Source organism: Zootoca vivipara, chromosome 2 (assembly GCF_963506605.1).
Source record: "Zootoca vivipara chromosome 2, rZooViv1.1, whole genome shotgun sequence".
NCBI lineage: Eukaryota > Metazoa > Chordata > Lepidosauria > Squamata > Lacertidae > Zootoca > Zootoca vivipara.
The window spans coordinates 2,407,220-2,420,736 of NC_083277.1; the positions used below are offsets into that span (position 1 = coordinate 2,407,220).

A 13,517-nucleotide genomic window follows, 5' to 3' on the forward strand; every position below is an offset into this window, starting at 1 on the left:
GAAGATGAATGACCAAGACGCAACAGCTTCAATGGGCTTCCAGCTTCCGGCTCCCCTGATTGGTTCGCCGCCGCCTCTCGGTTCTCTTCTGATTGGTTCTCTTTTTACCAGGTGTCCATTCATTGTGCGTTCCCTCCCTGCAGCAGCAACGCGGAGTCACTTTTCGCTTTGTAGAGACGCGGGTACTGTATTATGATGTTGTTTTTTTAAGCGCTTACTCAGAAGTAAGTTGATGCTATTTCGCTTCCAGGTAAGTGCATGAGCGTAAAAGCCTGACTTGGGATGCATGTCTCGCCGCTGGTCCCAATAAAGGGAGAATTACTCGCACTTCTTAGCATTCTTCTGGTTATGGATATCCTTTTCCAATATTATTTCATTCCAAATTATATTCCAAACTGTGTCAGAAATATTTCATTTTGTTTTAGTTGAGATCCCTGCATTGCAGGGGGTTGGACTAGATGACACTTGGGGACCTTTCTGGTTCTAACTCCTCCAGTTAATTGGGGCGGGGGAGGGGCAGTTTCTCAACGAAGCCCTAAGAACAGGAGGGCAAAAGGCAGCTCCCCCACAGGCAGGAGCTGCTCTATGGCTGGGCAGTCTCCAGGCGGGGCGGGAAGGTGTCAATGGACGAGAAAGGAAATCAGGAAGGGGAGGGCTGATTGCCAGAGAGGACAAAGAGGTAAAGATGCAGAGTGGTGGAAGGGCAAATAGTGGGTCTGGTGACTTCTGTTTAGTTGTTGTTGTTGTTTAGTCGTTTAGTCGTGTCCGACTCTTCGTGACCCCATGGACCATAGCACGCCAGGCACTCCTGTCTTGCACTGCCTCCCGCAGTTTGGTCAAACTCATGTTCGTAGCTTCGAGAACACTGTCCAACCATCTTGTCCTCTGTCGTCCCCTTCTCCTAGTGCCCTCAATCTTTCCCAACATCAGGGTCTTTTCCAAGGATTCTTCTCTTCTCATGAGGTGGCCAAAGTATTGGAGCCTCAGCTTCACGATCCGTCCTTCCAGGGAGCACTCAGGGCTGATTTCCTTAAGAATGGATAGGTTTGATCTTCTTGCAGTCCATGGGACTCTCAAGAGTCTCCTCCAGCACCATAATTCAAAAGCATCAATTCTTCGGCGATCAGCCTTCTTTATGGTCCAACTCTCACATAAAGACCCAGGTGGCGCTGTGGGTTAAACTACAGAGCCTAGGGTTTGCCGATCAGAAGGTCAGCGTTTCGAATCCCTGCAACGGGGTGAGCTCCCGTTGCTCGGTCCCAGCTCCTGCCCACCTAGCAGTTCGAAAGCACATCAAAGTGCAAGTAGATAAATAGGGACCCCCTCCGTACATGCCCCTTCAGCCAGCATCGTGTTACACAAGCGCCACCAGATCACAGGGAGACCTTTCCCCAAATAGAGATGGGTTTTCCCTTTCCCTTTCCAGTTTAATGACTGCCTCTTTCAGTGGTGCTGGGAAGACTCCCTCACAGAGGGAAGCATTCATCACCCCGCAGAGCCCATCACCCAGACATTCCTGGCTCGCTTTTATTAGCCAGGATGGGCAAGGATCAAGGAGACAGGTGGTTGGTTTCACTCGTCTGCGCAGCCTGTCCACATCCTCGGAGGTAACAGATTGGAATTGATCCCATGCAACTTGACTAGACAGGACTCTAGCACTCTCCCGCCCTGGCCCTGCTTCCATGGTGGAGTCTACCTCTTTACAAATCTGAGTGACTTTATCTGCAAAAAAAACTTTGCAAAATCATTGCAGGTGATCTTGGGGGCCTTATTAGGCCCCAATGGCTCAGATGGTTCCATTAAAGTATGAACCACCTGTCTCCTGCTGCTGTTTTCTGCAAATGCAATTGAGGCGGCGAAGAAGGTCCGCTTCACCATCGCTATCGCCACTTGGTAGGCTCAACGTTGAGCTCTAACCCGTGTCCAGTCTGATTCAGAGTTTTCCGCCCTGGGGCTCTAGCCATCTCAACAATTGTTTCATTGCCCTCAGCTCTGGGCAAAACCACGGGGCTTTCTGGGTTCCATGCAATTGGAGAGGGCGCCAGACAGTTGATAGCCCTGGTTAACTCGACATTCCAGCGGGCCATCAGGGAATCAGCTGAAAGGCCATCTACATGGGATAATACACCCCCTACCACTCTCTGGAAACCATTTGGATCCAACTCAGTCCGACCTTCCTGCAGAGGGGAAGGGTCATGGAGAAGTCCAGTTGCACCAAGAAGTGATATGTCCATGGCACTTCTTTTGTGTCATTTTTACTTAATGTCAAATCACCCACGAAATCACCCACGTCAATAGAGTTGAACACCAGTTCTAAGGCATGTCTGCGACTATGAGTTGAACCAAACTTATTCAGGGACAGCCCCATGGAGGCTGTGCTTTCCACGAAGTCCCGAGCAGCCCTTCGTAAAGTCATGTCAGCATGGATATTAAAAACCCCTAGCACAACCAATCTAGGTGTCTCTAGGAGCACATCTGCCATGACCTGAAGCAGCCCGGCCAGGGAATCTTTGGTGCAGCGGGGAGGTCGGTACACCAAAAGGAATCGTGTTCTTCATCAATCTTTCATAATCCTCAATCATAATGGATTATTGAACGGGCTGAAATACACTAGTAATGGATAAAGCAGTATTTATACATTTTTGCCATCTTAACTGGTGTCATATACCATCTGTACATCATTTTCATATAGTTTTCCTTCAGAACAAAGAACACCTTGGTGGCTATCACCAATTGAAACTTCATTACTCAAACCGCTTGGCAAAAGGGGGAAGTGGCCTACATACAGAGACTTAGTGAGAGATCAAGAAGGAAAATGGAAATTAAAAGATTATGAAATAAAGACCATGTTCAGAGTTGGTTGCATTACAGACAACAAAATGAGATGTATAAGGAAGATAAAAAAGGGTTTATCTATACAATTTCTAGATTCCAAAAAAAGGTTATAGAAGAAGATGTGAAGCTACTGAAGAAAGCATATAGTATTCTGCTAGAATGGGAAAGATGAAGAGGTTAAATCAATTATGATTAAATGGGCGCAAGATATAGGATATAACATACAATTTGAGAATTGGGGGAAATTGTGGAAGGTAGATCTGAAATTTACAGATTGTTCTCTTTTAAAGGCTTTCTCCCCCCCCCCCCGGTATTACTTTGTTTTGTATCCCGGGAAGCTTTGCAAATAAGTTGTAGTGAAAGAGGGAAAACAGGAAATCAAATATCAAAATATTAGATTAGAGGGGAAGTACACCGTGAGAGAGTAGAGTCAGAGATTAAGGATGGAATTACAGTGATACAGTGTGGCTAAAAATAATTGCAGGGTTTTTTTTCTTTTTCTTTAAGTATTTCCCTATAATAAAGGACAGTGCGCCATCTTGTGATATTTGGATATAATTACAAGCATTGGTAGGAAAAGAAATAAAATACTTATTTTATTTCTTATCTTTCTCTCCTCCCTCCCTTTTGCTTTATCTCCTCTCTCTATAGAAATATATAATATATAAATGTAATTGTTGAAAACTGCTTAGTTATTCTGAGTTAATATCTTAAATAATAACTGGAACTTTATTTTTTATTTGTTACTTGTATTCTGATATGCTTTTTTGTGTTTGCTTCTATTGTTGCAGACAAAACTATGGCTAATACAGGCAGAAAAACCACCTCCAGGCCCAACTACAACACCACGTCAGAGAAAATGATCAATTGCAGAAGGGGACACAAAGTCTGATTTAACATCAATTTTATTAGAAATGAAGAAAGAGATGAGGTAAGGAATACAGAGGCTGGTACAAAAAGCAGATTTTAATACAGCGGCAGCCACAAATTTAACAACAGAAATTAAAGAATTGGAGAAAACAGGACAGGACAGTTACTATAACTGAAAGCCAAAATGTAATGAAAAATGCCAAATCAGGAAAGTCGCCTGGCCCCAATGGGATACCTGTTGAGCTATATAAAAAACTTGAAGAGATATTGATAACACCATTGAAAGCAGTAGTCAATGATATTCTTAAAGGAAAGATGCCGGATTCTTGAAATAATGAATACGCGATTCTAAACAATGAAGTGACTTAGAGATAACTTCCAATTACAGACCAATATCTTTGCTGAACTGCAATTATAAAATCTATGCAGGCATTTTAGTAGATAGATTAAAAAATGTACTAAAAGATATAATTTATCCAAACCAGGTAGGATTCCTTCCAGAACACCAGATTCAACATAATACCAGGAACATCATCAACATATTAGAATATCTGGAGCTCAAAAATGAAAAACAACCATGATGTTCATAGATGCTGAAAAGGCGTTTGATAATATCTCATGGAGCTTTATGAAAAAATAGATGAACTTAGTGGGCTGCGGAGAAAGGTTTGAAAGGGTATAGAATCCACCTACTCTACACAAAGGGCGAAACTAATAAGCAATGGCAATATCACGGATAGCATTGAAATCAGGAAAGGTACGAGACAAGGGTGCCCCCTATCCCCCCTTTTATTCATACTACTGCTGGAAACCTTGCTGAATGAACTTAGGAAAGAAGAAAGAATAAAAGGTATCAAGATTGGAGAAAAAACATACAAGATAAGAGCATATGCAGATGATGTGATAGTGACAACGGGAAACCCCAAAGAAGGTATCCCATTGGCAATAGAGATAATTAATGAATTTGGACAATTGGCAGAACTCTAAATTAATAAAAATAAAACCAATTTATTAGTTAAAGTAATGTTTCAGAGGAAAAATTAATTACAGGAAATTACTGGCTTAGAAATTAAGAAAAAAGTAAAATATCTGGGAATTTGGCTGTCAAATAAATGTATATCAACATAATTACATTAAGCTATGGAAGGAGATTAAGAGGGACCTGGAAATCTGGAGTAGGCTCCATCTCTCCTTTTGGGGCAAATTTTCTGTAATTAAAATGAGTGTTTTGCCAAAATTGATGTTTTTGTTACAATTTTGGAGTGGCCGCCGAGACCATATAACACCAGTCTTGAAAGACCTACATTGGCTCCCAGTTCATTTCCGAGCACAATTCAAAGTGTTGGTGCTGACCTTTAAAGCCCTAAATGGCCTCGGTCCAGTATACCTGAAGGAGCGTTTCTACCTGGACACTGAGGTCCAGCGCCGAGGGCATTCTGGCGGTTCCCTCACTGTGAGAAGCCAAGCTACAGGGAACCAGACAGAGGGCCTTCTCGGTAGTGGCACCCGCCCTGTGGAATGCCATCCCACCAGATGTCAAAGAGAAAAACATATACCAGATTTTAAAAGACATCTGAAGGTAGCCCTGTTTAGGAAAGCTTTTAATGTTTAACAGACCGTTGTATTTTAATATATTGTTGGAAGCCGCCCAGATGAGTGGGGTATAAATAATAAAATTATTATTATTATTATTATTATTATTATTATTATTATTATTATTACATCCCAATTTTGCGTGGTATGAACTGCTTTAAAAACTGGTAAAAGGATATAGCAAGATTTATATGGAATGGCAAAAAACCAAGAATCAAACACCAAATCTTAATAGACCAAAAGGAGAGAGGAGGATTCGCTTTGTCTGATTTGGAATTGTATCACGTGGCAGCCTGGTTAGTGTGGATCAAAGATTGGATAGTATTGAAAGATACGGATCTACTTGATCTAGAGAGCTATGACAATTGTTTTGGATGGCACGCGTATATGATATACGATAAGGTGAAAGTCCACAGGAGTTTTTTGAATCATAGAGTAAGAAAATAATTATATAAGATGTGGAATAAATATAAAGACCTAGAACCCAAGACCCCCTGAGTGACTTCCCCATTGGAAGCCATGTCCGGGGGGGGGGGGATGCAAAGAGATTGGGCAAAGTATAGAATGATTATGGAAGAGAATAGCAACAAATTAAAGCTGAAATTAAAGCTCCTTGATCACTGCAGATGGTGACAGCAGTCACGAAATTAAAAGACGCCTGCTTCTTGGGAGAAAAGCAATGACAAACCTAGACAGCATCTTAAAAAGCAGAGACATCACCTTGCCTACAAAGGTCCGTATAGTTAAAGCTATGGTTTTCCCAGTAGTGATGCATGGAAGTGAGAGCTGGACCATAAAGAAGGCTGATCGCCAAAGAATTGATGCTTTTGAATTATGGTGTTGGAGGAGACTCTTGAGAGTCCCATGGACTGCAAGAACAAACCTATCCATTCTGAAGGAAATCAGCCCTGAGCGCTGACTGGAAGGACAGATCCTGAAGCTGAGGCTCCAATACTTTGGCCACCTCATGAGAAGAGAAGAATCCTTGGAAAAGACCCTGAGAAGGGTCCCAAGGAGAAGGGGATGACAGATGAGATGGTTGGACAGTGTTCTCGAAGCTACGAACATGAGTTTGACCAAACTGCCGGAGGCAATGGAAGACAGGAGTGCCTGGCGTGCTCTGGTCCATGGGGTCACGAGGAGTCGGACATGACTAAACGACTAAACAACAACAAAAGCTGAAAGGATTTGGAAAAATTAGACTATATTTAACAGATTGCCTACAATACTTTCAAATTAATGAAAGACTTAGTATTATTGACAAAAGAAAAGGATTTGCAAATGAAACTTCTAAATTTGAAAAGGAGCTCCTCCAATCCAAATATATTATAAAAATGTATGACCTCCTCCTGGATTGGGAGGTAAAGGAATAGGAAGTGAAAGGATCTATGATATGTTGGGCCCAAGACCTAAGATACAACATATACATGCAACAACTGCGGCAAGGAATTCTAATAGCAAGAAATTGAAAAAGCGAAATCATCCCTTCAAAGGTTGAGTGGCAGTCCAAATTTATAAGAGTACTTACACTTAGCAAGGAGAAGGGGAGCAGTGAAACTCAACACAACAAGTTAATAAGGAGTGGATAGTAATTAAGGAATATTGCAGCCAAAACTTTTGAATATATGGGTTTTATTGCTGCTGTTCTTATGACAGGGAGCTGGACTAGAAGATCCTTGGACTCCCCTTGACCTCTACAGTTCTAGGATTCCAGAGCCAATCCTGCTTCCTAAACACCACTGTGATGCTCCACTTTTCACAACTCTCCATTCCCAATTCTCTCTGCCAAATACCAAATATCAATGGACTCTCAGCACATGTTCACTCTCAATGAGCCCTCGAGAGTCACATTCTGCACATCCCTAACAGTACATATCTTTCATTATACTTACTATTATGAGACATTACCTCCATTGCTTTAATACATATATGTACAACTTTCCGTACAAACACCAGAACACCACAAACATACTACATATTTCCCTCTATGGGTTTGTTGATATGAAGCACAAAGTGAACTCTGTGGGAAACATTTGGCACACTCCATACATCTAAATGGGTTCTTCTGTGTGAGAGTGCATAGGTTTTTATTAAGAACTCTATTATAATAGAAACACATTAAACATTCCTTCCTCTTAAACCGTTGTTTCTTTGTGAGCTTGCTGATGTTTTCTAAGAGTTACACTCTTACTGAAGCACTTCCCACATTCCAAACATTTAAATGGTTTCTCCCCTGTGTGAGTTCGAAGATGTATAGAAAGGTGTGAACATCGACTGAAGCTCTTCCCACACTCCATACATCTAAATGGTTTCTCCCCTGTGTGAATTCGTAGATGTGTTGTAAGAGCTGAACTCTGAATGAAAACTTTCCCACACTCTATACATTTAAATGGTTTCTCCCCTGTATGAGTTCGTAGATGTAAAGTAAGGTGTGAACCGTGTCTGAAGCTCTTTCCACATTCCATACATTTAAATGGTTTCTCCCCTGTGTGACTTCGTTGATGTAAAGTCAGCTGTGAACACTGACTGAAGCACTTTCCACACTCCACACATCTAAATGGTTTCTCACCCGTGTGAGTTCTTTGATGTACAGTAAGTATTCCATTGTGATTGAAGCTCTTTCCACACTCCATACATTTAAATGGTTTCTCACCAGTGTGAGTTCGTTGATGTACAATAAGTACTCCACTCTGACTGAAGCACATACCACAATCCATACATTCAAATGGTTTCTCCCCTGTGTGACTTCGTTGGTGCACAGTGAGTTTCGCACTACAAACGAAGCTCTTTCCACACTCCAAACATTTATATGGTTTCTCCCCTGTGTGAATTCGTTGATGTAAAATAAGGCTTCCACTCTGACTGAAACACTTTCCACACTCCATACATCTAAATGGTTTCTCTCCTGTGTGTGTTCGTTGATGAATAGTAAGTTGTGAAGACTTACTGAAGCTATTTCCGCACTCCATACATTTAAATGGTTTCTCCCCCGTGTGAGTTTGTTGATGTCTAGTAAGGTTTCCTTTTTCTCTGAAACACTTCCCACAATCCATACATCTAAATGGTTTCTCCCCTGTGTGAGTTCGTTGATGAATAGTAAGTTGTGAAGACTTAGAGAAGCTCTTTCCACACTCCATACATTTAAAGGGTTTCTCCCCTGTGTGAGTCAGTTGATGATTTCTAAGCACTCCACTATTGGTGAAGCTCTTTCCACACTCCATACATTTAAATTGTTTCTCCCTTGTGTGAGTTCGCTGATGTCTAGTAAAGTGTGAACACTGTCTGAAGCTCTTTCCACAATCCATACATTTATACGGTTTCTCACCTGTGTGAGTCCGTTGATGTCTAGTAAGATGTGAACACCGTCTGAAGCTCTTTCCACACTCCATACATTTATATGGTTTCTCTCCTGTATGGGTCCGTTGATGTACAGTAAGTTTCCCTCTTTCACTGAAGCTCTTTCCACACTCCATACATCTAAATGGTTTCTCCCCTGTGTGAATTCGTTGATGTACAGTAAGTTTTCCTCTTTCACTGAAGCTCTTTCCACACTCCATACATTTAAAGGGTTTCTCCACACTGTTAGTTTGCAGATGTGTATTAAGGTGTTCTCTCACACTGAAGTACTTTACAGATGGCTCTTCAATATTCTGATTGCCTTCTTCATCGCCTGGTTTAAAGTGGGGAATAGGAAAATATTGTCAGATATTCAGGGAATAGAACAAAGCAACTTAACACACAGCAAGACCAATCAGCACCTTCTCTTCTTTAACACCTCCTGGATTCCTTCCTCTCCTACGTACCAAATTTATAGGAAAGGAAAGGATATCTGAAAATAGCCTCAATAACCCCTAGTATCCAGTTCTACCTTCAACTCACATGTAACACTGAGCACCAAGAGAAACCTTCTATGCTGAGGTGAGGCATCTATGGCCCTCCAGATGTGGTTGGACTCTAAGTACCATCAACCCAAGCAAATATGGCCAATGACCAGGGATGATGGGAGTTGTAGTGCAGCCAAATCTGGAGGGATATACTTTCTCCATCTTCCCCCTCCTGTGAAATTGCTACGCCTCTTTATTCAGTTTTCTCCTTCCTCCCTCATCTGTAATATCTTGCTGATACATTTCAACCAACTGTACATATCACCTAAACCTGCACCAGGATGCTGGAAAAGATGGGCCCTTGTTCTGATCCAAAAGGGTTCTTTTTATATTCCTGCACACTGAAAGGAGACATAAAAAGGTACAGTCTCACAGCAAAGTGGAAGTATGTACCTCTCAACTGGTCCAGGACAACATCACTGTATTTTTCTGTTCCAAACGACGAGATGAGCTCAGACTTGAGTATCAGAGTCCCCGCTATGTGGAATAAGAATAACAGAAGTGTTGTTTATGTCATATGTGACTGTACAAATATTCAAAAATATTAATCTTGTGAAGTAAACAGCAAAGTATCTGGTGGCCCATTAAACACTATTAAATGACATGAACCAGGAAACCTCATGCCATCATTATTACCCTATGAGTCTTTGTATATTATACACGGGTTTGTTTGTTTGCAAATTCAAATCAATAACCTTTATTAGGCATGACAAGGTCAGGAGCTTCAGAACAAAATTATGGATAAAACATTCACGTTATAGACTTCATGAAATAAAATACATATTAATTAAATTAATATTTTAGAACGATATATCAATTTTCAATTAGCATCCCCTGGTCCTCTCCACAGTGGCCCAATCTGAGCACAAAAACTCAGCCACCACTAAAGTAACTCCATCATTATTATCCGACAGTAACCCCTGAATAGTTGGCATTGCCGCGATCGATGCATCCACTTGCAAAGCACCCAGCAATCGCCTTCTCGCATTAATACCATAATTGCAGGAAAAGAAAATGTGGTCCAATGTATCTGGATCATTCTTCCCACATTTACATAAACGTTCGGCTTTTGGGAGAGCTAGATATCTTCCTTCTGTCTCCATAGAGGGGAACACGTTGAATCTAGCCAACATGAAGAGCCTGCACCCTTCCTGACTCTTCCAAGTTTGCCATATATCCCCCTTTAAAGTCTCTGCACATAGGGACCACCTCAAGTAAGTAGAGAGTGCTTTTCCCTATAAGAGTCTTTCTAATAATTTTCAAGATGTCTTTGGGGTCAGTGTTTTCAAAATCAGCTATCTTTAGTCCTATTGAGTTCAGCTTTCTCCTACAAGTCAGTGGTAGGTTATTGCTTGTATTATCACTTAGAAGGTCGTAAAGGAGAGAGTTAGGGGATAGGGCTCTATTATGAAGGAAGATTCAAGGAAACACTGGCCTGCGAGTGCTCCAATTGGATAATAGCCTTTACCAAAGGCTTCATGGACTTTGAAGAAGGACAAACTCAGGAGAAGTGGGAGAAACAAGCAAAGATGAAAGCAAATTTGGCAAAGACTGACTGTAATTAACTCCTGCCTGGAAACCTATGAACCCACTGTCAAAGAACGTATGCATCCAGAATTGGACTGGACTGTCACTTACGGACACGCCGTTAAGACCGTGTTCATGGATGACAATCTTACTCGGCTACGAGGGGTCACCAAAGAAGAAGGCATGACATCAATAAATGACTCAAACAGCAGAGTCTATCAGCCAAGAAGAGTAAGAATGTGCCCTTACCTAGAGAGGCCACCATCTCATAATTCTCCTCCATGACTTCCTTATGCAGAGCTCTTTGGCCTAGATCCAGCAGAGCCCACTCCTCCTCCGTGAAAAATACAGCCACCTCCTCAAAAGTCAAGAGGGCCTGGAAGAAGAAGAAGAAGAAAGCAGAGCTTCTCTTAGATCCCCATCATCCCCACTCAACACAGAGGGAAGCTGGGTTGTCCCATCTGTGCTTCCTGCCTCCTCCCTGATTCCCCATTGCTCTTTCCCTACCTGAGGAAGGTGCCTGGCTCCTCTTTCCACTCCACCTCTGAGAAGAGACGGTCCAAAAGGTGGTGCCTCTGAGGCCATTGCGTTGCCAGTGGAAAGGACAGAGGAGGAGGAGGAGGAGGAGGCGTAAACTGGGCCACTTCTGGGCCTCTCTTAGATGTTGCCACGATGCACTTCAATGCAAGGAGCAGCTCTATAAGGAGAACAATGCAGAAATGATGATAATGACCACCACAACAACAATCTATTGAATTTATATTCCACCCTATAACTGGAGGTCTCAGGGCGGTTCACAGAAAGGTGGGTTTATTTTGGGTGGGAGACATTTACACAGATAGCATACCTTTTAGAAATTACTTACTTATCAAACCTTTATTGGGCATTTTGGAAATAAAACCATAAAAGAGAAAATAACATATAAAAGCCTTGAAATATATATAAAAAGGCAGCAGTTGGCTACATACACACACACACACACACACACACACACACACACACACACACATATATATATGTAGAATCTGTGGTTTTCCTTGTTAACCTGCTCCTTGGAGGATTGCTACCAAAAACTCGGCTACCCCCGCCGTTACCCTTAGGTCAACATCAGATAGGCAGAATCCCACTTTTTCACCTTGCTGGGGTTCCAGACCACCCAAAAGAGGGGACAGCACGCGTTGACGGAGCGTACTGTACAATGGGCAATGAAAGAGAATATGCTCTACAGTGTCCGGGACGTTCATAGAACATCTGCCGAATCTCTTGTTTCTAGGAATGTTTTGATATCTTCCCCTGACAAATGCCGAGGGAAAAACATTCAAACGGGCCAGCATAAAAGCCCTACGTTGGGCTGGGATTATTAACTTAGTGACGTAATTGGCTCTGCTATCTAAGATATTTAAATCATAGAATATAGGGGAGCAAATTTTGTTTACAGCTGCCATAATATTTTGTCTCTCGACATCCTTTAGTCTAGTTAGGATATTATGGAAAATGTATTGCTCGTTAGAATTGTACAGGCGCTCCAGCTCAATGCCTAAAGATTCAATCTTTTTTTCAAGGTACTGATACCATCTTGATTTATAGGAGTCTTTGAGCAAATCAGCGAGCAGACTTGATGGGGAGCAGCGAAAATGGCAGCGTAACCAGTATTTTATTGAGGTGGTCCAAGGCCATTATTCCATTGTGTGTATGCCTATTTCTGCACACATTGTTTCATATTTGATCACAGTTGGGAGTCCAAGAATACATCTCAGAAAGCTGGAGTGAATCTTTTTTAAATCACTGTTATATGCTTGGACCCATAGCGGGATTCCATAGAATATCTGGGATTGCACTTTTGTTTGAAATATCTGGTTGGCCGCAGGAATAAATTGATTACCTTTCTGATAATAAAAACGGGTGACTGCTGATGAGGTGCACTTTGCCTGTTTTATGGCATTTGTGTGATGATTTGCCCACCCTAAATTGCTCTTTTAGAAATTACAAATACCGTACCTGATGTACAGATGGTATATAACACCAGTGAAACTACTTAAAATGTACAAAACCCCCCCAAACAAATAATAATAAATGTTGGAAATGTAAGGAAAAAGAGGGTATGTTTCCATCGCTTCCCAGCTACCTCCTGGGGAGCTTTTGTGTGGCTGGAAAATATCCCTGGAAGGCAGGCAGCTGCTGCACAAAGCTCAGAGTCAGCGCCATAGCTCCACCAACTCTGTCCTCTGGCCTTGCCCATCAATGGAAAGTGGCCCCTGGAAGGCTGCTCAGGAGCGAATGTGGCCCACAGGCTGGATAATGGTGTCCACCCCTGTTCCAAACACGGAACATGCTGTCATCCTGGCCCACCTTGCAGGATTCTTGTGTGAGCATTGCCCAGGTGGGGGTAATAATAATAATAATAATAATAATAATAATTATTATTATTATTATTATTTATGCCTCACCCATCTGGCTGGGTTTCCCTAGCCACTCTGGGTGGCTTCCAACAAAATATTAAAATAATCCATCAAATATTAAAAGCTTCCCTAAACAGGGCTGCCTTCAGATGTCTTCTACTTCTTCATCCTGGGGCCTACCAGAAGAGTGAACGATGGGGGTGGAGACGCTCCTTCAGGTATACTGGACCAAAGCCATGTAGGGCTTTAAAGGTCAGCACCAACACTTTGAATTGTGCTCGGAAATGTACTGGGAGCCAGTGTAGGTCTTTTAAGATGTTATGTGGTCTCGCCGGCCTCTCCCAGTCAGTAGTTAGCTGCTGCATTCTGGATTAGTTGTAGTTTCCGGGTCATCTTCAAAGGTAGCCCC

The 13,517-nt window shown here is 42.1% G+C and overlaps 1 protein-coding gene across 1 annotated transcript in view; it reads right to left on the reverse strand.

Moving 5' to 3' along the window:
* Positions 1–3,593: 3,593 nt before the first annotated feature.
* LOC118081220 (zinc finger protein 420-like) overlaps positions 3,594–13,517 on the reverse strand; it is a 28,253-nt gene continuing 18,329 nt past the window's right edge. Inside the window, exons 7-10 of the mRNA XM_060272213.1 lie at positions 11,217–11,365; positions 10,959–11,085; positions 9,576–9,659; positions 3,594–8,968 (exon numbers count right to left, since the gene is read on the reverse strand). Coding sequence (XP_060128196.1) covers positions 7,434–8,968; positions 9,576–9,659; positions 10,959–11,085; positions 11,217–11,365 — 1,895 coding nt within the window. The 3' untranslated portion in view covers positions 3,594–7,433. The remainder of the gene's footprint in view (positions 8,969–9,575; positions 9,660–10,958; positions 11,086–11,216; positions 11,366–13,517) is intronic.